At 46.4% G+C, this 25,659-nt stretch overlaps 1 protein-coding gene across 1 annotated transcript in view; it reads left to right on the top strand.

The window, feature by feature from the left end:
* Positions 1–25,659, top strand: part of LOC133282944 (ran-binding protein 10-like) — an 86,687-nt gene that overhangs the window by 56,078 nt on the left and 4,950 nt on the right. The window contains exons 6-13 of the mRNA XM_061479315.1: positions 2,801–2,985; positions 11,126–11,238; positions 16,077–16,185; positions 17,224–17,372; positions 21,933–22,128; positions 23,131–23,255; positions 24,135–24,280; positions 24,759–24,870. Of these exons, the coding sequence (XP_061335299.1) occupies positions 2,801–2,985; positions 11,126–11,238; positions 16,077–16,185; positions 17,224–17,372; positions 21,933–22,128; positions 23,131–23,255; positions 24,135–24,280; positions 24,759–24,870 (1,135 nt within the window). The remainder of the gene's footprint in view (positions 1–2,800; positions 2,986–11,125; positions 11,239–16,076; positions 16,186–17,223; positions 17,373–21,932; positions 22,129–23,130; positions 23,256–24,134; positions 24,281–24,758; positions 24,871–25,659) is intronic.

The raw sequence follows: 25,659 nt of genomic DNA on the forward strand, positions 1-25,659 counted from the left end.
CACTCCTGTCTTTGTACTTAATAACCCCAAGTGAATTTCCTCTGAGGAATTCCTTGGTTTCCATAACTTGTTTAGGCCTTCAAAGTGCTGATTTTCTTGGTTGGCTAGAAGCACAGAAGCACTGTGTGGAAGAAAGCTTGCTCTGCCTGGCACCTCTTGCTGAAAAATATATTTTGTTCCTCTAATTTTTGTGTTGTGAGAAATAATGCCTAGCCCTCCCTGGTTGCCTTCCCAATGGGATTTATGGCTTTACCGATCTCTCCTGTATCCCAGCCAGTGTCTGTGCTGAAAGATGTTCCAGTTATTTAATATGCCTTTTCACATCAGCTGTCAATACTGTTTTTTCCTTGGTTCCCAGGCTCGCTGAACTTGGTTGCAGTGTGTTCAAAGCCAGAAACCCTCTTTCTGTGGGTTGTTTCATAGCATTTTATTCACTTGATCTAAGTACAGTTTTTAAAAAAGTAAAAGATGATTTTTACCTGTCCTCACCTTTTGGAGTGAGTTGTTTTGACAGCCTTGCTCCATAGCAGGAACATTCCTCTGTGCTGTTATCCCTTAGCTTTAGGTGCTCTTTGTTTTCCCTCTGGACTTGGATTACATTAGGAGTCACAGTTTTACCATATTACTTCTAATTTTTTCACCACTTTGTTTTCTCATCTGGCTAGACTGCTTCTCTTTCTGAGATGAGAGCACTCTTCATGTTGGGGTAGATGGGTAATTACTATTTAGGCTCTTATCAATAAAAAATAGCCATCCAGCACCCATACCATTGCTCTGTCATTCGCAGCAGAAGTGTGGCCATAGAGCTTTCCAGTGTGGATTTGGCAGGGGAAGATGTGAAGAGCTTGTCAGAAGCATCTGCCTGGTTAGTGGGCTCTGGGGTGATGTCTCCCTGCATCTGGCAGGGTGGTGGAGATATGTGTGGTTTCTAAAAGTTGCTAACCAGAGAGGACACATCCCACATGTGAAAAACGGAATTTTAATTTGGAGGTGATTTGAGAGCAGTTGGGGATGGGCAGCTTCCCCTCAAAGATGAGCACACCCCAAAATGGCCGAAAAATATGTGATATGTTGTATCTTGTTGGTTTTTTTTTTAACTTCTAACTTCCAGGTATTTTGGGTGTCTGATTCCTGGCTTTGTATGTCCTTGGGTTCATAATACTAAAAAGCTAAGTTAATAAAGAAGTTGAACTTATGGACTGTGGAAAAGGTCTGATCCCTCATTACAGATATTTCTTTGTCAGCAAGGTTTGAAAGAGGAGAGACTGACTTTAAACATGCTGTTTTCCTCTGGTAGCTCTTCCTGTGTCGTGCTCTTATTTTCTTTGCACACCTCTAACCCAGCGACTTCCTTGGCGTGAGAATAGGAAAGGAGGTGTGCTGAGTCAGCAACAATGTGGTCATCCTCATTTCCAGCCTCTATTTATAGGTTCATGTTTTTTCCTTTGGTTTTTGAGATTTGATCATCTCAAAGGTAGAGGAGGTTGGTCAAGACCTTATCCAGTTGAGTTTTGAATACCTCAGAGGATAGAAGTGCTTCAGTCTCTTTGGAAACCTGTTCCGGTTCTTAATTATCCTTACAAGAAAGAATTTCTTCCTTACGTCCCATCAAAATTTCCCTGGTTGCAGCTTGTGCCCATTGTCCTTTCACTGAACATCCTTGAGAAAAATCTGTCTCCATCTTTTTTTATCACATTCCTTTTGGGAGTGGAAGACTTGCAGTTAGATATTGCCCTTTTGCCTTCTTTTCTCCAGGGTGATTCCCTCAACCTCTCCTTATGTGCTGTGCACTCCAACCCTCTGACCCTCATAGCAGAACCCTGCTGGGCCCCATTTGTGATTTTTTCTTGTCCTGGGGAGGTGGATTTGGAAGTGGGGAACCAAGTATGGTACTGCAGACGTAGCCATGCCAGCGAAAGCAGAGAGAAGTAATCGCTTTCCACAGCATGCTGGCTCCATTTTTACCAATGGGATTAGGATTCTGCTGAGTTCCACCTCATAACCGTCTTAATACCTTTAGTAAAAAGTAAAATCCACAGCAAGGTCTCAAGGGGCAATCAGTGACGTTGCCAGTGTCTCAGGTCTCTGCAATAGTGAAAAAATGAGTTGAATAAGTGTTCCAGGTAACTGCAGGGAAGCCCATGCCCCTCGCTATAGAGGAGGAGAGAACTTAGGCTTTCTTTAGGATGACCGTCTACCCCACAGTAGTAGATCTTGCTGATTTGATCTAGAGAGGTCTGCCCCTCTGCTGATCTACTCTGACATGGATTCCACCATGAGCAAGACAGGACAACCAGGCACCTTCCAGACTTGAATTCCACTGTGGACATCCGCGCGTCTTGCCCAGTGTCTGGTTTCTGGCTAGGTCAGTATCCAGCGTGTCAGCTGCCAAGGAATAAGAGAAATCAGTCAAAAAAAGTGGAGGACACATAGATCTGCGTATTGACATGATGCCCGTTTCATTTTTATTGCTGTTGTTGTTAGCTGCTGGCTCTTGAACTTTGGTAGAAATTGCTTAGAAGACTAAGCCAGGAAGTGGACAGGCCATGGCCAGCAGCCATGGCATCAGTCAGTGACTGCTGGGGGATTGAACCCGTGGCTCTGGTTTTATGCAATAGTTTTCAATAACTGTGCAATAAGTCGTGGTGTTCCTTGAGAGGTCCCCAAAGGGCTGTTGCCCCTCCCTGCTCCAGTACATTGTTCAATGCAAAGAGCAGCTCTTCTGTCTTACCAAACCACGTAACTGGAACTAGGAACAGAAATCTCAGTTTAATAGACGTTTCTTTTTCTTCTTTCCTAGTCAAATCTCTACCCTACGGTGGGTCTTCAGACTCCAGGAGAGATAGTTGATGCCAACTTTGGGCAGCAGCCATTTGTGTTCGACATTGAGGACTACATGAGGGAGTGGCGAGCAAAGATTCAGAGCACCATTAAGCAGTTTCCCATAGGAGCCAGACTAGGCGAGTGGCAAGCCATGCTGCAGAAGTAAGTCACTGTTCTGATGTTCAGCTTCCTCTGTTCTTTTAGGCCATAAATACTTTTTTTAATGCTAATTTATGCATTCTTATGGCAAAAATTGCCAGGTAGTGCATTTTGCTCAAATTGTGTTACCCTCTGTTTTGTTGTTTGATAGTCTTTCCTATGTAGATCGCTGCTGTTTCAAATGTAAAAGATATGGAAGAAGTTTTCAGCCAAAGACTGTGTGAAAGTTTGTAGGAACTTTGAGGTGAAGCACTGGGGGAAGGGGAGGGTAAAGGACACCATAAAAACTCTTAACATACAAGAAAAGCCAGTATGTAAGTCAGCTGAATTGAGAAATGAAAGAGCAAGAAATAGCCTAAACCAAAGGCTTCCAAACTCAACTTAACTGAAAACACAGTTATGGCACTTTGTAAATGTATGAATATTGAATGCATTTCCAATGGCAAAAAGGATTGAGTGGAGCTTGACGAGAACAATTGACAAGAGTTGTCAGAGGTCAAGAGTATCTTCTGCCTGAAGGAAGACAGAGCTGACTAAGGCTTCACAGCTTGGAAACAGGTAATTGAGGAAGATGGAAGTTGGAAGATGGAGGAAGTTGTCTGTCATCAGTCATTCACACCATGAAGAGCATGGCTAGAAAGTAATTATTCACTGTTTCCCAAACCACAAGAATTAGAGGAAAAGCACATTCTCAATTAAAAACAATATTTTTTTTTTTTCATTGAAACTGTGGGACTTGCTGCTGCAAGAAGTAGTGGGAGTTTAAGTAGATTTTAAAAGATACATATTTAAATATTTATGGTAATCCACAGAGGCCAATTCCACGGTTATATTTTGAACCTCCAGGTCTATGGCTGTTGCTTCTATCTCTGATTACAGAGAGCTCTGTGTTTCACCTTTTTATTATGTTCTTTCCCTAAACACCTGATACCGGTCACTGTCATTCAGGAGACTTAGATGCAGTTATAATCACATCCATGTGATCGTTCTTGTTTTCTGTTAGTCTTGTATTTAGTTATTTGAAGATAATTCAGGGCAATCAGCAAAACTTTTGAAAAACAACTAGCAGAAGCTATTGAAAATAGTAATAATATCTTTCTTCAAGAAAATAAGGAGCAGGAGGCTTGCCAGAGAGTTTGTAGGGCCTGTAGGAAGACTGCAGTATAAAAAGAGACCTTGGGGAGTATAAGACCATATCAAATTGAATTCTTTGCCTGTGTGTGTCCAGAAATCAGGTAGGTTGTCATGCTGGGATGCTTCTTTATGAAGGACTTGGCAGAGCCTGTGTCTGGGTTTGAAGTGTCTGTCAAAGAAGCACTGGAATAAATAGGTGAGGGGAAGTCAAGAAAGTCTCTGGGATCAGATATTTGCCCAGACTCCTAATGAGACTCAAGGAGAAAACAGGTGAACTTGTGGCTGTGGAACAAAATTTCTCTCCAAACTGCCTTGCATCAAGAGAAGGGGAGGATGGTGTGTATGGTGCCGTGTTTCATTGAAGGGTTTCAGAAGAGAGTCAGGCACCGATGGGCTGAGAGAACCTTGATGTCTGACTTGGACAGGTGCATAGAAGCGCTACTGAAGTGTAGATGCGTTGGACACATAGATAATAGAATAGATCATAGAATAGTTTCAGTTGGAAGGGACCTTTGAAGGTCATCTAGTCCAACCCTCTGCGATAAGCAGGAATACCACCCCTGGAAGAGTTAAAAACCCATAGAGATGAGGTCCATAGGGACATGGTTTAGTGGTGGCCTTGGCAGTGCTGGGGTAACTTGATCTTAAAGGTCTTTTCCAACCTAGCTGATTCTGTGATCTTCAACAAGATCAGGTTGCCCATAACCACATCCAGCCTGGCCTCTAGTGTCTCCAGGGTGTAACCACCACCTCTTTGGGGAATCTGTGACAGTGTTTCGCCATCTTCATCATAGGAAATTTCTTCCAGGCTGCTCTATTTCCTCTGGTTAAAAACCTGCCCTGCTAATTACTCTGCTTTAGAAACATATCAGGCGATGTGAGGGGATGCACTGTATGTCCTTGTGTCCGCTTGTGTCCCCTCCTCCAGAGGCCAAACACTGGTACCAACGTATTTCAGCTCCATGTGTTTTGGGTTCTCTCTGCCACTCAGGGCACCCTGTCCATCCCATAGTCTCTGTGTCCAAACCACTTTGGGGTGAAAATGGAATGATTTTAACTCTTCAGAGTGTAATAGACCTTGTCATGCCCCTCATGCATCCTCCACTGTTAGGCAACATGTGGAAAAATCAAAAGCATAAGAAATCACTTTTCTGTTTCTTTATTTTCTCGGAATCATCTTAATTCATCAACACCTTCCTGTCATTTTGTGGTGGTTTTATGGCTTGAGAAATTTATGGTTGTGCTTGGTTTAGTGTTTTTGTTTAGGGTTTTTGGCTTGCGAGGCTTATGCTTGCATGGTTAGGGTTTTGTTTGGGGCTTGTATGGGTTTTGGGGGGTGGTTTTTATTGTCAGTTTTGGGTTTTTTCAATTGAGAAATTGCAAGAAGGTGTCTGACACTCAAGAATACCTGTAGCCTCCCATTGTGCGTGGAGAAATGTGCTGAATTCAAAGAAGCTTCTTAGACTGCCTCTTTTGTGGGATTTTACACAGGATTTAGAATCATAGAATCGTAGAATAGTTAGGGTTGGAAAGGACCTTAAGATCATCTAGTTCCAACCCCCATGCCATGGGCAGGGACACTTCACACTAAACCATCTCACCCAAGGCTTCATCCAACCTGGTCTTGAACACTGCCAGGGATGGAGCATTCACAACCTCCCTGGGCAACCTATTCCAGTGCCTCACCACCCTAACAGGAAAGAATTTCCTCCTTATATCCAATCTAAACTTTCCCTGTTTAAGTTTTAACCCGTTACCCCTTGTCCTGGCACTACAGTCCCTAATGAAGAGTCCCTCCCCAGCATCCCTATAGGCCCCCTTCAGATACTGGATGTGGGTTTTGCAAAGAGGAGCCTGCAGGCATGTCAGTGTGGTTCTTGGGCTGCTGTCTTCGTCTTGGAAGTCCAAAAAGCCTTTTGAGAAGTTCCCTCACTCAAACTAAGGTGGGCCTATGCAGCCAGAGGCTAAGGGCACATGCCTGATGTGGATTATGAGTTGTTTAAGAGACAAAAGAGGGAATGAGTGGGTGAGGAATTGCGCTGGAATGGATGGGAATAAGGGACCCTTCAGGAAGGAATGAGATCATCTTTGGGATCTGATGAATCATTACACGGAAATGTCAGCTTTTTTTTTTTTTTTTTTTTTGGTAGCAAGCAGAAAAAAAAAAAGTAATGCAAGGATTTGTCAGGGGAAAACCAGAGGCCAAAAATAATTCTGTTACTGTGTGAATATGTGGTGCACCCTTAATGTGATGTTTTGGTTCTTTCTCTCCAAAAGCATGCAGTAGAAGTGAGAAAAGCATGAAAAAAACCCAAGAACAAGCCCATAAATCAGGATATGCCTTTGCACATGGGGTGGGTGGGTGTAAGGCAGGGAATAAATATACAGCGTTGGTTGTTAAGGGTAAGGCAGAAGTGTGAAAAAATGTCTTGGATAACCTTTACAAGGTGATGAAGGAACAATTCTACTGGGCCCCTCACTACAAGAGAGACAGTGAGGTGCTGGATCAGGGCCAGAGAAGGGCAACGGAGCTGGTGAAGACTCTGGAGCACAAGTGTGATGAGGAGCGGCTGAGGGACCTGGGGGGATTTAGTCTGAAGAAGAGAAAGCTCAGGGGGGACCTTATCACTCTCTACAACTGCCTGACAGGAGGATGGAGCCAGGAGGGGGCTGGTCTCTTCCAAGGATCAAGTGATAGGATAAGAGGAAATGGCCTCAAGCTGCGCCGGAGAGGTTTAGACTAGAGATTAGAAACAATTCCTTCCCCGAAGAGGGTGTTCAGGCATTGGAACAGGTTGCCCAGGGCAGTGGTGGAGTCACTGTCCCTGGAAGTATTCACAGACTATGTAGATGAGGCCCTCAGTGACATGGGTTAATGGTGGCCTTGGCAGTGCTGGGGTAAATGGTGGACTCGATGATCTTAAAGGTATTTTCCAACCTAAATGATCCTATGATTTTAAGTGAAGTTAACCAGATGGCACATTTAGAAAGAATAAAGGAGGGGTTTTTTTCACGCTCTCTTCCATAAGGTGCCATGAAAACAGCATGGATCCAAAAAGTGACTGAAGAAGTTATTAGAAAGAAAAATCTATCAGAACTATGGTGGAGTGAGGTTCCACCACCAGGATAGGAGCTACCTGACTGATCATTGGAAGCTGGAAGGGTTATAGGGAAAAGTATATTTCACGTGTGCCTTGTTCCTTTATTTTTTCCTAGGCATTTGCTTTTGCCATTTAGGAGGTCCAAGTACTGGGCAACAGGGTGTTTGGTCTGACCCAGCATGGATGAGATGTAACAACTGGCATTGACTTTAACATTCTTTTTCATTCTGATGTACTATACCGTTGACTCAGTGGGGGCATTCCGTTCTCTGCACCGCACCTTGCCCGGCTTTGGAAAGACAAGATCTGCTTTTGGAAAGCAGCCAAAGAGAAGGAAGGGTTTAATTGATATTTAAATGGAAATACTTGGTTCCTAGTGCTCAAAAGGTGACTTTTTCAGAAAAAAGTGCATCCCCTGCATCTTCGAACGTGAAAGGACCTGCAGTGTGTGAGAGCACTGGTCTGTCAAGCTTAGTTTTATGAGTATGTTGGTAGCACATGTTCCTGCAGCACTAGAGTGGTTTTTTCCTTTCCCGGGTAAAAATGACGGGTTTTGCCACTGCATTGTTGAACTGAATGTTCAGCCATGTTGGACCTTTCCTTTTATCACATGGTAACGCAATTTCTGTGGGAGGGTTTGCTGAAAGACTGTGAAACATCTTTGGACAACCAAGTGGATTGCAAAAGTATCTCTTCTCTGCCTGTTTCCAGACTCCCTCCCAAAATATCACCAAATGAGGGAGCCATGACTTCCCTTTACAAAAGCCACTGATTCTTCTGCAGTAGGACAGGTTTATCCCTGTATTTGTTCCTTGCGTTCTCCAGAATTGTTCCTGCTGACATGCATGGTGGAGGTGTCAGGGTCACTGCTTTGGAGTTTCTCATATCTCCTTTGGACTTCTTTTTAAGAATCAGCATCGTGTTTCTATCTTCCTCCTCTCTGTGGGCAGGTTTCGGTCAGGGATTATACCTCATGTTAGTAGTCCATCTATTTCAGGTTGGAGCCCCAAGCTCTTGGGATGATGTTTTCTTGTCCTGTGGTTTCGTTCAGATTCATAGTATCTTATTTAATCTCTAACCTTGCAGTTAAGCATTCATTTCCTTCTCTTCAAAGACTCTCCTCCCTGACAGATCCTGAGAGGTGCAGACTTAGAGAGGCTGTCACTGGGAAGGTTTGTTGTTAGGAGTGCCTACCTGCAGAGCAAGAATTAGCCTGGCAGAATTTTTCATCTGTGTTGCACTCCTGGATATCCTGTCACTGGAGAGGCTGATCTGGCAAGGTTTTCAAGGGCTTGGAATCCTGAAAGGGACTCATGTGGATAACTTGTTGTCTTTGTGTGTTGTTACACTCTTAAGGATCTCTACCCTTTTTTAGCTTTTGCCATGAAGAACCTGAGTAGGAGTATCTGAGACTTGAGGTCAGCTGGTGTGGTTGATTATGGGAGGGGGGGAATGCTGTAGGTCCTTATTTCTGATAAAGTGGGAGGACTTGGCATTGTTCATTTGAGAGTCTAAGTGGTACCATGCAGAAAGAGAACTTTATGTGCGGGAGAAGCATGCAGTTGAGTTCTGTTTTGAAGAGGAAAAGCCAGATATGGTACAAGCCTCTCTACCACCAACCACCATGACTGCTCCAGGTGAGAGAAGCCCTCTGAGATGCAGCACAGAGATAGCTGCTCCCATGATTCGAGCACTTCTGCTGTCTACAAGTCTTAACCATGGTTCCCAAGTGGTAAAAGCACTCATTTGGAGAACCTGGGATTCAGAAAGTTTTTTTATTGTCTGCATGAACATGTCACATAGGTCACAGTGCAGTGTGGTAATGTTTCCCCAGAACTTCAGGAGAAGTACCTCTGGATGCAAACATGCTGCTGGATGTTTGAGAGTGTGCAGCACGGCTGTAGGAAGTAGCTGAGACAGAACTGATAAGTCATTGCTGAAAATGAGCCTGTCATAGTGACCAGCGTGTAATACTGCTGTGTACCCAGCAGGGACCCTTTCTGTGGTGCCACGGGCAGAAGTGGCATAGGGAGGAGCTCAGGTTTTGTGCAGTATTTAAATCTTTACTGCCTCTCACTCTGGCTACTGAATTACACTGGAGCAAGAGTTGCCTTTTCCCTCTGTTCCTGTCAGCCTGGATCAGTGTTGAGTGTTTCAACCTGGCTGAGCCAGGGTAACCTGGCACCTACTGTGCTTGAGAGCAAGAGGGGTGCGCTTGGATCTTCTTGTCTGTGCCATGCCAAGGGCAAAGGGCATGTCTTGGACCAACCCTGGTCAGAAGCACTTGCTTTTAAAGCAAGTTTTAAAAATTGCACACATGCTTACAATGTTATGCCTGAAAACAATTGCTGACTCATAAAATACTACTTCCTTGTACTGAGAGTAGCCAAGTTGAACATGAGGTTTGAGCTGTGACTTAGTTCAATACCAGCTTCTTCATGAGAAGCCTATTTTGAGATTCATCACTAGAAGCTTTGAAATCCTGTGCTGACTTTTTAGCTTTTGTTAAGATCTGGTGAGCATTAGCATTTAACCACTATATCCTGGGAGGCAGAAGTGCTTTAGAAATGCTCTGTTCAGAAAGATGCTTTGTGGTGTTTGTTTTCTGACAGTGATGCTGCCTCCTCCTCCCTCCCAACATTTTTGAAAATACAGCTTTAAAATGTGTTAATGTTTGTAAAATCAGTGCTGATGGTCTACTTGTTGTAAATCAGCAGATAAAACTAGCTGTGAATGTGTAGAATTCATAAGAAGATTCAACTACCAGAGATAAAATTGCTGGCAAAATAAGTGGTGGAAGAAATTCAGGACCAGAATGTTTTATTTTTGAGATCTACTTGGAAACCGTGAGCCTTTCTGAGGTTCAGATGTGCTGTCTCTATAAGACGTCACTGGATGCAGTACTAAGCCCTTACAAGTGACCCTGGACAGCAGGCATGAAATAAATAGCGTGTATGAACTGGGATTCTTTATTTTTTTTTATTATTCTCCCCCAGCCCCTGTAAGGTGAATTTAGAGCCTTCCTCCTGTTTGCTGAGGACCAGGTGCCTATCTTGTAAATTTACACTGTCTGAACCCTGGTTATGTCCTAAGCAAGCTGAGTTTGGTCACTGCACTTGCAGTTTCTGTTGTGATGAGTGGATAGAGTCCACAGCTCGCTAAAGTTGTAAAGTAGGTATGCTTTATTCAGCGCTGAGGCGCATGGGGGATAGCTCCTCCAAAAGCATGTGCACCTCATCGTTGTTTCCCCTTTACATTTATCCTCTAAAGTTATACATATGCATGAGGTTGCACAACACGCCTATGCATATTCATGTCCTATCCCCGTTTCGTATTATAATGAGCTAAGAAGTCCTTTGCGCCTGCGCAGTGCCTTCTGGTGGTCGTGGGTGAGGCTCTCAAGATTAAGTAAACGAGTCTTCCTCGAGCCTGAACTTTTCACCTCTGGTCGTTACGCATGCTCCCTGGAGGCTCTGTCTTTGTCCAAAGCGCAGAGCCAATTTCAGCCGGCCCAGGCGTCCAATGGACTGGAATCAAGTCACAGTCCCTACTTCTTAACAATAGCTATGTCCTTATATCTTGTCCTAGCATAATCATGAGTGAGCAATGATATCGTTAAGCAAGTGTCCTGATCTGTTCCCTTGTACATTGCAAGTACGATAAGCATGAGCAAGCAGTAGCGTTGTTAAGTAAGCGGTTTGACCTATCCCCTTGTGCATTGCAAATACCATGTACGATAAGCATGAGCAAGCAGTATCATTGTTAAGCAAGTGGCTCAACCCTAACCCCCCTGTACATTTGTTAACCCTTTGCATCAGTTGCATTGAAATTTTTTTTTTTTTTTTTTCTTCAGTGGATTATCCTGTTTTACCAATGTCTTCATATGTTTGTATTTTCCTATTTTCTAGTATGGTTTCATCGTATTTGGTTCATCATGGGTACTGTTCAACAGCAACTGCCTTTGCCAGAGTCACAGACACCACAATCCAGGAAGAACAAAACTCAATAAAGAATAGACAAAGTAAGTCTCTTGGGTAGTCACTCCCAAAGCCTGGCACGCTGGCCATGTGTTACCTTGAGGAGTCTGCAGAAGAATGGAGTGCTGTGAAAGTAGAAAAGTTACTCCATGACAGTACAGAGCTGTACAGAGCGCACTGCTGACTCATTTTTGCAGCCTGTGGGTCAGCAGAGCTTGGGGACCACTGCTGGGAGCACTTTTCCCATCATCACTGTGTCTCCTTGTCCTGGGTTTGGCTGTAACAGTTATTTTTCTCCTTCCTCGTAGCTGGTGCAGTGCTGTGTTCTGACTTTAGTCTGAGAACAGTGCTGATAACACACTGATGTTTTTAGTTGTTTCCAAGTAATGTTTACTCTGATCAAGGACTTTTCAGTCTCGTGATCTGCCAGTGAGGAAGGGCACAAGAAGCCAGGAGGAAGCAGAGACAGGACAGCTGACCCAAACTAACCAAAGGGGTATTCCATACCACAGCACATCATGCCCAGTATAGAAAATGGGGGGAGTTACTCAGAAGGCCCAGATTGCTGCTCACGTCAGGCTGGGTATCGATCGGCAGGTGGTGAGCAATTGCATTCTCTCCCCTTATTATTTCCCTTAACATTGTTATTATTGATGGTAGCAGTAGTGATTTTGTATTATACCTTAGTTACTGGACTGTTCTTATCTCAACCTGTGGGAGTTACATTCTTTTCATTCTCCTCCCCATCCCTCTGGGAGGGGGAAGAATTGGGGGAGTGAGTGAGTAGCTGCGTGGTTCTGAGTTACCAGCTGTGCTTAAACCATGACACCCCTCCACTCTCTGCCCTCTTTGCCTGAGGAACTGCCCTATTCTTTCCTTTGCCTGTCTGCTCTGAGCACTGACCTGCATGCCTGTCAGTGTTGAGTGTGCAAAGTTTTCTGATCAACTTGGTTAATTTTCCTCAGTCTTGTTGAAAATGAATAGCTGAATCCTGGAAGTTGAGATGACTCAGCTTTGAGTCCAGCAGTTTCACACATCAGGCTAAACATGGTATCTAAGGTGCTTTCTTGAAGGTAGTGCTAAATCAGTGGCAAATAGAATGGTTACCTTGGACTTTATCTGAACTGAGGTCACTGTGTGCCAGAGATCCCTTTGGGTTTGGGTTATTAGCATTTTGGGTCATTAGTTTCATTAGCCTGCTCATAGGGACTCAGACATATCAATCTGTTTTTACTGCAGCTTCCAGAGTTAATGAACTTTCCAGTCCTTTCATACATTTTGTTTTCATGCAAGTTCTTTGCATATTGAAGGTTTTGCAAACTTGCAGCCAATGTGTTTAGCTTTCACTGGGTGAAGGATTTGCATTCACTGTCTGGTTTGATTACTGATGTTTCCTCCAGAGTGGCTTATCTCTTAGCTGGGGAGGCTGTAAGGGCTTTTGGTTGCTGCAGAGTAAGGCCTGTGGCTGTTGACTGCAGGCTACATCAGACTCTGTAGTTTCCATTCCTTTTGTGAACTGTTCCTGATGTGATTGTTACACATAGGGAGGATCGTGCCCTTTTGCAGCTCACTCTCCATACATTACATGCGCTTAGCCAGCATTCAGGTTCATCTGGGGACTCTGCTTAGTACCCACGATAACTTGTAGCTGCTGGCCGGTAGTGGTGATGGACTTTATGCTTTCGAAGTCATGCATTGTGCAACCCTGACCCCAGTCAGTGTTCTGCTGGTGTGGGTTTTGGTGGTAAAGCCTTCCAGAGGTTCATGAGCCAGTGCAGTCTCATTTGTCCGAAGACAGGTGATGAGACAGACAGAGGAGCTTTGAAGCTGGGGCTCAAATAAAAGGTGTGAGGAATACACAGATGGGAAAACAAAGAGAGGGGGAAGTAAAAAAGCAATGACATCTGTGAGAGTTGCCAAACAAGGCAAAGAGAGCTGTCAGAAGCAGTGAGATGAGAAACAGAGAGTGAGATGAAGGAGTGCAACACACATTGGTGTGAGAGCTACCTCTTTGGTTTTGGCTTTCAGCTACGTTGACAAGCAGATAGACACTGAGACGTGGGAGCCAAAACAAGTCATTGCATGTTGTTACTGGGGGTTGCTAATGAGGATTTCCAGGCTGGGCTTTCAACTGCTCATGACTTGCAAAAGTCATGGCTTGCTGTCATTAGAGCAGGTGATCCAAAATCTTCTTTCTGTTGTTTGTAAGGAGTCCTGGAAAAACAGAGAAGGAAGTGCAATGCATTTGTAGTTTTAAGGACACTTGTTAAAAAAAAAAAGTGTGAACCTCAGTAGATCAGCAACTTTGCTGAGTGTTCAGGGGTGGGATCTCAAGTTAGGTCTTGCTCTTGTGTCTTCTGACACATGCGGGCCATGAACACCCAGGATCATAGATGGCTTCTGCCTTGTATCTTTGCACCTCCTAGAAACATACAACTCGTTGGGCTGTTTCTAGCTTAGTCAGTAGCTGATTCTTGGAGCCAGCTTACAGGTGCCGCATTCTTATTGCAGGCCAAGCTCAGGTTACTTCAATGCATTGAGGTGGGACTTGCAGGAGCCCAGTTTTGTTGGTATAACTACTTCTACTTAGAGGTAGTGATATTGGGGAAACAGCACTGGGCTGTGGTTTAAGCCTGAAGACCCTCTAAGAATACTCTGCTTGTCTGATGCTCAGCCATACATACACTTCCAAGTGTGAACCAGCCAGAGGATGTAACATGGGAGTGACCTGGGGTCTTCACAGAATCACAGAACCATTAGCATTGGAAGGGACCTCTGGGGATCATCCAGTCCAACCCCCTACCAAGGCAGGGCCACCTAGAGCAGGTCACAGAGGAACCAGGTGGGTTTTGAATGTCTCCAGAGAGGGAGATTCCACAACCCCCCTGGGCAGCCTGTTCCAATGCTTTGCCACCCTCAACAGAAAGAAGTTCTTCCTCATGTTGTGTGTTAGTTTATGGCCATTGCTCCTCATCTTGTCTTTGGGCACCACTGAAAAGAGTTGGCACCATCCTTCTGGCACCTGCCTTTGAGGTATTGATCTGCATTGATGAGATCCCCTCTGTCTGCTCTTCGATAGACTAAACAGCCCCAGCTCACGCAGTCTCTCCTCATAAGAGAGATGCTCCAGACCCCTGATCATCCTTGTGGCCTCCACTGGACCCTCTCCAGTAGCTCCTTGTCTGTCTTGTACTGAGGAGCCCAGAACTGGACACAGTGCTCCAGATGTGGCCCCACCAGGGTCAAGTAGAGGGGGAGCATCACCTCCCTCGACTGCTGGCCACGCTCCTCCCCATGCACCCCAGGATACTTTTGGCCCTCCTGGCTCAAGGGCACACTGCTGGCTCATAGTCAACTTATCATCTACCAATCATCTACCAGGTCCTTCTGAGCTGAACTGCTCTCTAGTAGGTCAGCCCCCACCCTGTGCTGGTATTTTGGGTTCTTCCTCCCCAGGTGCAGTACCCTACACTTGCCCTTTTTGAACCTCATTAGGTTTCTCTCTGCCCAATTCTCCAGCCTATCAAGGTCCCGCTGAATGGCTGCACAGCTTCAGGTGTATCAGCCGCTTCCCCAGCTTCCTATCATCAACAAACTTGCTGAACAAGTTGAATAAGACTGGACTCAGTATTGATCCCTGGGGAAAACCACTGACTACAGGCCTCCAACTGGATTCTACTCCACTGATCACAGCCCTCTGAGCTCTGCCATTCAGTCAGTTCTCAGTCCACCTCACTGTCCATTCATCTAACCCATGTTTCCTAAGCTTACCTACCAGGATGTTATGTGAGACAGTGTTAAAAGCCTTGCTGAAGTCAAGGTAGATAACGTCCACTGCTCTCCCCTCATCAACCTATCCTGCCATGTGTCGTGGTTTAAACCCAGTCAGGTAACTTGTTCACTCACTCCCAGTGAGTGGTGCCGAGCTGACAACAATCGAGGTCCGTGTCCCCCCCCCCCACCGGGGTTCTCCCCCACTCCCGGAGGAACGGGGAGGAGGATCGAAAGAGTGCAACTCCCACAGGTTGAGACAAGAACAGTCCAGCAACCAATGTACACAAATCACCACCGCAACTATCAACTACAACAATGATAAGGGAAAATAACAAGGGAAGAGAATACGATACCACCGGCCAAGAAGACGAGTTCCCCCCGCAAGCCCCGTGTCCTTCCGGGTAACTCCCAGTCACCCCCCACCCCGGACATGACGTGCTGTGGTATGGAATACCTCCCTGGCTAGCCCGAGTCAGGCGCCCCATCTCTGCTTCCTCCCGGCTTCCCCTCCTCCCTGGCAGAGCATGAGCCTCACAAAGTCCTTGGTCAGGGTAAACATCACTTAGCAACAACTGAAAACATTGACTTCACCAACACTGTTCTCAGGCTGGAAGTCAAAACACAGCACTGCACCAGCTAGCACAAAGGAAAAAAAAAACAAACATGACTGCTACTGCTGAACCCAGGACACCATGTCATCATAGAAGGCTATCAGATTGGTCAAGCAAGATTTACCCTTTGTGAATCCAGGCTGACTACTCCTGAAGACCACCTTCATGCTTGGTGATGACCTCTGAAATTGTTGTGTCCTGCTTTCTTTTCCATGGCTACATAGCTCTGGGACTAAAGGACAAAAGTCCCAGAGCACCTCACCCCAGTGCACCTACTTCATCCTTCAGATCCTTCCACTCTTGGTGTTTCTGAGCTACTAACAGATTCTATCAGGCTTTTCCTCACACTAATCCATAATAAACAAGATGTGTTCCCCAGTTCTTCCTAGCCCATGGGCAAGGTGGTAGTGGGGAGCCATGTAGCATATGTGAGACAACTCCTCTGGCCATTTTTGTTGGGCAGTCCTGTGTGTCAATGGATCTCCTTTTGCTTTCAGGAATACAGAAGCTAGTGTTAGCAGGCAGAGTGGGAGAGGCTATAGAAGCCACCCAGCAGCTCTATCCTGGTCTTCTAGAACATAACCCTAACCTGCTCTTCATGTTAAAGTAAGTATGAATAGCTTTATACTCCCTAATGTTGAAATGTGTAGATGGAGAGAAGAAAGAGGCTGTCCAGCCATCCAGTCTGGCTGCACACCTTTGTCTGAATTTAAACTGTTTGAGATCCCTTCAAGAGCAGGTGGGAGAGGACGGAGGTTCAGTCCTTTGCACAGTCCTTGTAGCAATGTAGACCTAGCCCTTTTGTTGCTGCTCAGACCTGGTATGGCTTTGCCTTGTGAGGTCAGGCCAGAAGTAGGTGAAATTTTAGCTCTGTGAAGGAATTTCTGCTCCTTCACAGATGGCCTTTACTTGTCTTGTGGAGATCTTGCAGCACTGGAGCACGCGGTAGTCACTGTGAAGGTTCCTAGAAAGGCAGGGGTATAGAAAAGGCTGTCTGGGGAAGAGTTTAAAAGGAAAAAGAGCTTATGTGTCCCAGTTTTTCCAGCCATACAGAGTGGCTCTCCCCAGCCTTCTGAGACATATAAGGACAATTCCCAGTAAAGCTAAATGAGGAGCTGTCCTCACTGTCCCTGTGGATATTGCATTTTTTACCCTTGCTTCTCTGTTTTCTATTAGCCACCAGTATTTCCAGGCTGATGGAGTAGTGGGGGAACTATGATGTTTGGCAGATTTAGTATCTTCTACCTGGAAAAAAAAACCCAACCAACAACAAAACAAACAAACAAACAATCAAAAACCAACCCACAATTGAATTTTGGAGTACCTGCTAGAGGTGGTGGAGATGAAAGCATGCTGTAAAGGAACAGTTTATTCTTACCACAGTGGAAATAAGCTTGCTTTTGGGGAATGTCTCAACATTCATTAACTTCGAAGTTGCAGTTTCCAAACTCCTTCCTCCTATAGCATTATCAGAGCACTTGCAATACACGGGTACCGGGAGTCTGGAATGTCTTTTTGAAAGCCAAGAAGTTTAACTCCTATGCAGTTTCCGGAAGTTCTCCACTCGGTAACTGAGGAAGCCTTGGTGCAGAGCATCCTGGCTGTCACGCAGCCTCTTCTCCTTCTTACCTCCTGTGCAACCAGGTGTCGGCAGTTTGTGGAGATGGTGATCGGGACAGACAGCGAAGTCCGTTGTTTCAGTGCCCGCAGCCCCAGATCCCAGGACAGTTACCCCAGGTCCCCCAGCTTAAGTCCTAGACATGGATCGAGCAACTCACACGTTCATAGTACTGGTAAGCGTGTTTTCTGTGTCTTGTACTGAGAAGAGCAAATGTCAAAGGTGGACATGGTTGTGTGTTACCTTACCTGCTACTTTCTGTGCATTATTCTATGAATTCTCCTTTCCTTTCTGATAACCAGCTGAGAAGACATACTGTGATCATGGGTGTGTCTACACTGTTGCAGAACTGGTTTTGCATTAGGTATTTTCCACTGACAGTTGTCTGCACAGCAGGTTATTTTCACAAAAAAGAAGCTTTTGAAGATGGCCTTCTAGTGCAGCCACTAGTGACTCAGTGTTCCACTGACAGAGCTGTACAGGGAGGTCTGGAAAACAAAGCATGTTCCTGGACCTTGGAGTCTGCAAAAGAATTGCTTTCCAGTAACAACTGAGCAGAAGACGCTCTGTTCTGGCCAACTGAGGGAAAGGTTAGGGGGATGCCTTGCATTAGAGTATCTACTGCCCCCGTGGACTTTGCTCTTGCAAGATATAAGCAGAGATTCAGAATGTTTGGGGTTGGAAAAGAACTTAAGATCATCCAGTTCCAACCCCCTGCCATGGGCAGGGATGCCTCACCCTAGACCATGTTGCCCAAGGTTCTGTCCAGTCTGGCCTTGAACACTGGAACACTGCCAGGGATGGAGCATTCACCACTACTTTGGGCCACCTGTTCCAGTGCCTCACCACCCTCACAGTAAAGAACTTCTTCCTTATATCTAACCTGAACTTCCCCTGTTTAAGTTTGAACCCGTTACCCCTTGTCCTATCAATACAGTCCCTGATGAAGAGTCCCTCTCCACATCCTTGTGAGGACCCTTCAGATACTGGAAGGCTGCTATGAGGTCTCCACGCAGCCTTCTCTTCTCCAGGCTGAACAGCCCCAACTTTCTCAGCTTGTCTTCATATGGGAGGTGATCCAGCCCCCTTATCATCCTCGTGGCCCTCCTCTGGTCATGCTCCAACAGCTCCGTGTCCTTATTTTGAGGGCACCAGAAGTGCACACAGTGCTTCAAGTGGGATCTCAGGAGAGCAGAGCAGAGGGGCAAGATCACTTCCTTCGACCTGCTGGTCATGCTTCTTTTGCTGCAGCCCAGGACACGGTTGGTTTCTCGCCTGCAAGCACACAGTGAAGCAGATAATATTCAGTTTCTCATTGACCAGCACCCCCAAGTCCTTCACTGCAGGGCTGCTCTGAATCTCTTCTCTGCCCAACCTGTAGCTGTGCCTGGGATTGCTCCGACCGAGGTGTAGGACCTTGCACTTGGCTTCTTGGCTTGGTTGAACTTCACGAGGTTGGCATTAGTCCACCTCTCAAGCGTGTCAAGGTCCCTCTGGATGGCATCCCTTCCATCTAGCGTATCAGCTGAACCACACAGCTTGGTGTCATCGGCCAACTTGCAGAGGGCACACTGTCCGTGTCACTGACAAAGACGTTGAACAAGATTGGTCCCAGCACCGACCCCTGAGGGACACCACTCATTACTGGTCTCCAACTGGACGCTGAGCTGTTGACCACAAGTCTTTGCATGTGGCCACCCAGCCAATTCTTTATCCACCGAGTGGTCCGTCTATCAAACTGATGTCTCTCCAGTTTAGAAATGAGGATGTCGTGCGGGACAGTGTCAAATGTTTTGCAGAAGTCCAGGTAGATTACATCAACTGCTCTGCCTCAATCCAGGAGTTCTGTAGCCCCAACATAGAAGGGTCACCAAATTGGTCAGGCAGGATTTCCCCTTAGTGACGCCATGCTGGCTGACTGTCGTGGTTTAAGCCCAGCTGGTAACTCAGAACCACGCAGCTGGTAACTCAGAACCACTCCCCCTCCTCTTCCTCACCCCACTCCCAGGGGGATGGGGAAGAGAATGGAAACAATGTAAATCCCATGGGCTAAGATAAGAACAGTCCGGTAACAAAGGTGTAATACAAAACCACTACTACTATCACCAATAGTAATGATAAGGGAAATAACAAGGGGAGAGAATACAATTGCTCACCACCCGATGACCCGAGCAGCCATCAGCCCCTTCTGTATAACTCTCCCAAGATTCAAGATTCTGTACTGGACGTGAACATACTGTGGTATGCAATACCCCTTTGGCTAGTTTGGGTCAGGTGTCCTGCCTCTGCTTCCTCCCGGCTTCTTGTGCCTCTCCTCACTGGCAGAGCATGAGACTGAAAAGTCCTTGATCGGGGTGAGCATTACTTAGCAACAACTGAAAACATCAGTGTGTTATCAGCATTGTTCTTAGACTGAAGCCAAAACATAGCGCTGCAGCAGCTACTAGGAAGGAGAAAAATACCTGTTACAGCTGAACACAGGACACTGTCACCAACCACCTCTTTGTTTTTCATGTGTCTTAGCATGCTTTCCAGGAGAATCTGCTCCAAGATTTTGCCAGGCACAGAGGTGAGACTGACTGGTCTGTAGTTCCCTGGGTCTTCCGTTTTCCCTTCTTGAAAATGGGGGCTATATTTCCCTTTTTCCACTCATCGGGAACTTCACCTGACTGCCACGGTTTTTCAAACGTGATGGACAGTGACTTAGTGACTTCATTTGCCAGCTCCTTCAGGACCCGCGGATGGATTTCATCAGGTCCCATGGACTTGTGCGCATTCAGGTTCTTAAGATGGTCTCAGACCTGATCCTCTCCTACAGTGGGCCTAAGGTCTTCATTCTCAGGGTCCCTGCAACCGCCTTCCAAGACTTGGGTGGTGTGGTCAGAGCATTTGCCAGTGAAGACTGAGGCAAAGAAGTTGTTGAGAACCTCAGCCTTCTCCAAATCCAGGGTAGCCATTTCTCTTGATAGCTTCCGGAGAGGGCCCACGTCATCCCTCGTCTGTCTTTCATTCCCCACCAGCCCTTCCCTGTTGGTGAGCACAAGGTCAAGCATGGCACCTCTCGTTGTCAGCTCCTCTGTTACTCGCAGGAGGAAGTTGTCTTCCACACAGTCGAGGAATCTCCTGGATTGCTTGTGCCAGGCTGTACTGTCCCTCAAAGAGATATCAGGATGGTTGAAGTCCTCCATGAGGCCTAGAGCCTGTGAGCATGAGACTGCTCCTATCTGTCTATAGATTGCTTCGTCCACAGAGTTCTCCCGATCAGGTGGCCTGTAACAGGCCATCTATGTGTATTTTGTTTCAGTATTCCCACTGTTGTGGACAAGCAAACACTGAATTGAAAGGAAGACAATTACTTGAATTGGTAAGTACTGCGGAGGGATTCTTCATTAGGGACTGTAGTGTTTGGACACGGGGTAAGGGGTTAAAACTTAAGCAGGGGAAGTTTAGATTGGATATACGGAGGAAGTTCTTTACTGTAAGGCTGTTGAGGCGCTGGAATGGGTTGCCCAGGGAAGTTGTGAATGCTCCATCCCTGGTGGTGTTCAAGTCCAGGTTGGACGGAGCCTTGGGTGACATGGTTTAATGTGAGGTGTCCCTGCCCATGGCAGGCGGGTTGGAACTGGATGATCTTAAGGTCCTTTCCAACCCTAACTATTCTATGATTCTATGAATGCCTCCAAGATGTCACTCACCTTCCTAAGCCAGTATCTTTTTTTTTCCTGTATTGTATTGTGAGGAGCCCTGGGTATTTTTCTCCGACTAGACAGTCAGAATCATCCCATCAGTCTATAGAAGCTCTTGGTAATACCTTTTTTTCAGCCAGGAGATGCCTACACCTGTAGCACGAGGCAGCATTCATATGTATGGCTCCATCCATGGGACATCACCTTCACAGTTCTCTCTGTCAGTCCTTGTGCTTTGAAAATAGTGATCATTTCATCAGTGCATATTTGAAATGTTAAGCAGAACTGTTGTGCACAGTCTGCTGCATCCTTGTCATTAAAATGCACAGAATTGCTCCTTGTTTGACTCTCTGTTGTCATGATAAAACCAGAAATTCCCTAGCTATAAATATAACTGTATGATCAGCTGATGAATTTGGATATATCAGTATTTCTAGAAGAGCAGCCATGCCCAGGTCCCATCATCTAGCCAAGATCCTGCGGTCAATAGTAGTTGCCTAGGGAAGGGTATAGGAAGGCAGAAAAAACATATTGAGGTTTTCCCAAATTATTATTTGAGCCTCTAATCATTTGCAGTGGTCTGGGTGTTAAATAGCCCTTGTAAGCTTAGCCAGTCCTTTCTGAATCCATATAAAACTTTCAGTAATGACCTGTTTGTGTCCTGCGTTAGTGAGGTCCACAGCTTGTTAGGGACCTTTTTGGGGGGAGCAGTTGAGAGTTGGTAAACTTCTTTACAAACCATCTATGCTTCATATTTCAACAGTAATTTCTATACTTGTGTGAGCTGTTTCCGCTCATCCTTTATTTACAGCCTGGTTTTAGAACTTCCTTAAGCTTGGATGTTGCCGCTGAGCAGTGAGGTTCTTTCCATATTCATTTGTGTTTTCTCTAAGCCCCATTGAATTTAAGAACAATAAGCCATAATTTAAGCTCTGCATCCTTATTTTGCTGTCTTCCTTTGGGGCCTGCTCTCTTGCTAAATTGTTGGCTTCACAATTGAATTATATTGTCAGTCTGGTCTCGTTTTTCCCTTTCCTCTTGACTTTCAGGAGCAGATAGCCCAACCTGTAGAAATGGAGTCATGTCCACGAAAAGCAAACAGAGTCACAGTAAATACCCAACACTGAGTTCATCATCTTCATCTTCCTTCTCCTCCTCCCCCTCATCTGTGAATTACTCTGAGTCTAATTCTACAGATTCTACTAAATCTCAGCAGCACAGTAGTATGAGTAACCAAGAAACCAGGTATTTGTTTTCCTTTGTAGATGCCTGAGGAGGCTGAGATGGTGGGAGAGGGCTCAGTCTGCTTTCTGAGGAGCCAGGCATTTGTCCTGCTCTTCTGAACAGCAGAATAACTCCTCATTATCTACAAGATCACTACTATTCCCAGCAGAAACAAGCCTGTTCCAGTTCCCCTGCTCTGGCTTGGGCTTGGGGGCTCATAGAATCACAGACTGGTTTGGGTTGGAAGGGACATTAGAGATAATCCAGTTCCAGCCCCCTGCCACAGGCAGGGACACCTTCCACTAGAGCAGGTTACTTCAAGCCCCGTCCAACCTGGCCTTGAACGCTGCCAGAGATGGGGCAGCCACAGCTTCTCTGGGCAGCCTTTGCCAGTGCCTCAGCACCTCCACAGGGAAGAACTTCTGCCTAAGATCTCATCTCAGTATCCCCTCTGGCAGGTTAAAGCCATTCCCCCTTGTCCTGTCCCTACAGGCCCTTGTCCAAAGCCCCTCTCCAGGTTTCTTGTAGCCCCTTTAAGCACTGGGAACTGCTCTAAGGTTTCTCTGGAGCCTCCTCTTCTCCAGGCTGAACCAGCCCAGCTCTCTCAGCCTGTCTCCAGAGCAGAGCTGCACCAGCCCTCGTAGCATCTCTGTGGCCTCCTCTGGCCTTGCTCCAACAGCTCCATGTCCCTCCTGTGGTGTTGCCCCAGAGCTGGATGCAGGACTGCAGGGGTGGGTCTCCCCAGAGCACAGTAGACGGGAAGAGTCCTCTCCCTCAACCTGCTGTTTACGCTGTGGAGATGCAGCCCAGGACATGGGTGGTTTCTGGGCTCAGGTGCTCACTGGTGGGTCATGGAGTGGTTCTCATTGACCAACACCCCCAAGTCCTTCTCAGGGCTGCTCCATTCAGTCTCTGTCCAGCCTGTGTGTTTGGGATTGCCCCTACCCAAGTGCAGGAATTTGCCCTTGGCCTTGTTGAACTTCATGAGGTTTGCACGGACCCACTTTCTTCCTTTCACCTCAGTGACAGTGAGATGGAAGTGGAGGCTGAGCATTATCCAAACGGAGTCCTGGAACATTCATCCACCAGGATAATGAATGGAACCTACAAACATGAAGAGATCCTGCAGACAGATGAATCCAGCATGGGTAGGGCCTCAGAGGCAAGAGGGGTAAAGGGAAATAGAAAGAGTTGGTATTGAGAGTTAAATTGTAATTGGATTGTAGAGAAAAAAACCACATACCCAGCCCAGTGAATGAAGTTCTCGAGATGCCTGTTTCATGGGGAAGATGAATCTGTCCTGGAACTAAACTAGCTCTGGCTTTTCATAGTCTCAGCAGTGCTGGTGATGTGGAGCAGGGAAAGCAATAGGAGTCAAAGGGTTATTCAGCACTGGTTGTGAAACCAGCTCAAAGCAGTCCTGGCACTTTTGCCAACTGAGGAACCGAACAGAGCTGCGCAAAGCTGGCTGATGCCCAGTCACAAAGTGTCCTCAGCAAAGTGTGGTCAGCTACAACTGTCGTGTTTGTGGATGCTTTAGCTGGGAGAGAAAGGATTAATCAGCTACACTACCTCTGAAACTGGGGATTCCTCCAGTTCGAATGGGTCTTGTGGGCAACCAGTTCTGGGAAGTTGGTGGTGTTAGCATCTCTGACTGAAAGTTTTTGGAGTCTGGGATTGGTTAGACCAGGAGTTTCCATGTTGTGTGCACTATATTACACATGTGAAGGGGAAACACTGTTGGAGTTGCAAGCTCCCATGATTTTATCAGAAGACTCAAAATGTAGCTAATCCTCAGGCATTAAGCAAACTGAGCTCAAGTTTTCCTGTACCTAAAAGGTGCTGTGAAAAAAATATTACTGGCTCTTGCAGTGCAGGGATCACAAAAAGCTTCCAGTGGGATAAACTTAGAGTGGAGAGCAGCTACCTGCTCCAGAAGGGGAAGGAGTTTATGGGTGGCATGTCACAGAGTGGGCAGCAGTGGGGAATGGAAGACGGTTGTTACTTCTCCACTGCCTTTCTTCTAGAAGACTGCTGCCCCCAGAGGCAACTCTGTGGAGGGAGCCATGCTGCCACGGAGCGAATGATCCAGTTTGGACGTGAGCTGCAAATACTGAGTGAGCAGCTTTGCAGTGAATATGGAAAGAACACAGTGCACAAAGAGATGCTTCAGGTAAGCCTGGGCCTTGTGCTGCATCACAGTAGTTCTGTGGGCCAGCACTGGGATTGTGGGTTCTTTTGCAGAGCTCTGGGTAGCCCCCACTTCTGCTCCTGGTGAGGAAGAGGGGGCCTGTATGGGGATCAGAGGTGAAAGCTTGGTGAGCACAGAGCATCTAGACCCAATTTTCAGCACAGGAGAGAAGAAACACAGTTCCTGCCTGCCTCCCTGGAGCAACTGCATGCTCTTCTCTACAGGTGACTACCTGTCTTACCGTGCTGGCTCCCCTGGCAGGTGGAGGGGGCACCCTTTTTAATCCACTATCTTGATAGCTCAGTGTGGTCCCTTGCTGCCAAGAAGGGCCCTTTCTTTTCAGGAGGTAGGCACCTGTCACCTTGTCAGTGGCAGGAGGTGCCCCAGCTGATGGACCTGGTTTTCCTGTGTCTTTGCAGCCATGCATGACCTTACTGTGCCTTTCTGTTCTCTCGCACAGGATGCATTTAGCTTGTTGGCTTACTCAGACCCTTGGAACTGCCCCGTTGGTCAACAGTTGGACCCAGTCCAGAGGGAACCTGTGTGTGCTGCTCTTAATAGTGCTATATTGGGTAAGGCCTGGTTCCTATGTGAGTGCTACCCACTGGACTTACCTCTCAAGGGCTGTTCTGTGTCAGGCAAGCCTGTGAGTGTCAGGAAAAGCTCAGAAATATTTGTGGTTAGCTTTTGCCTCTTCCTGTTGCTGGGGACTGATAGGGCAGTGATGCAGGAAGGGAGGTGGGAGGGAAGCCTGCAGAGAAGGGATCCTTCTGATGTAATCTAATTTTGACTCCCTTCCTTGGGTCTTTCTCAGTGCTGCTTCCAAGGATGTTCCTTATGATTTTCCTCCCTTGCTTACTGAAGAAGCCAAGATCTCTGATTCATTTCTTGCTCCTCTTGCTTCTTGCTCTGAACTCACCTGAATCATTTTGCTGGCATTACCAGAGCTCTTCCATGCTGTTTGGGTTGGCAGAGTCTTGTCCTGCCATCATCCTACTTTCTGGCAGGGAATGCAGTTGCTCTGTTGCAATAAACTGTAAGTGAAGCAGGTTTCCACAGTGCTGGCTGTAAAGCAGAGGGGAGCCATAATACCACTTACCTTTGAGCTTATGCCAAACATGCAGAGTTAAATGCAGACAGGGTTTGTCTTCCCTTCAAGCGTTGCCTCTGTGTGTTCCCATGATGTGCATATAGTTTGGGAAGGAGAGTCCCTTCCCCTGACAGTCAGCATGGACTGAGTCCAGCTGGGTAACTCAATTGTTGTTTGTCCAGCACTTGAGAATCATGGTCAAGTTGCTGAGGGGTGTCACCAGGGAGATATGAAAGATGGCGTCTGGACATGCTTCATCACACAGATGGCA

The sequence above is a fragment of the Pezoporus flaviventris genome, unplaced genomic scaffold (assembly GCF_033815535.1).
Source record: "Pezoporus flaviventris isolate CSIRO_AGI_PZ_B2104156 unplaced genomic scaffold, CSIRO_AGI_Pfla_v1 ptg000147l, whole genome shotgun sequence".
NCBI lineage: Eukaryota > Metazoa > Chordata > Aves > Psittaciformes > Psittacidae > Pezoporus > Pezoporus flaviventris.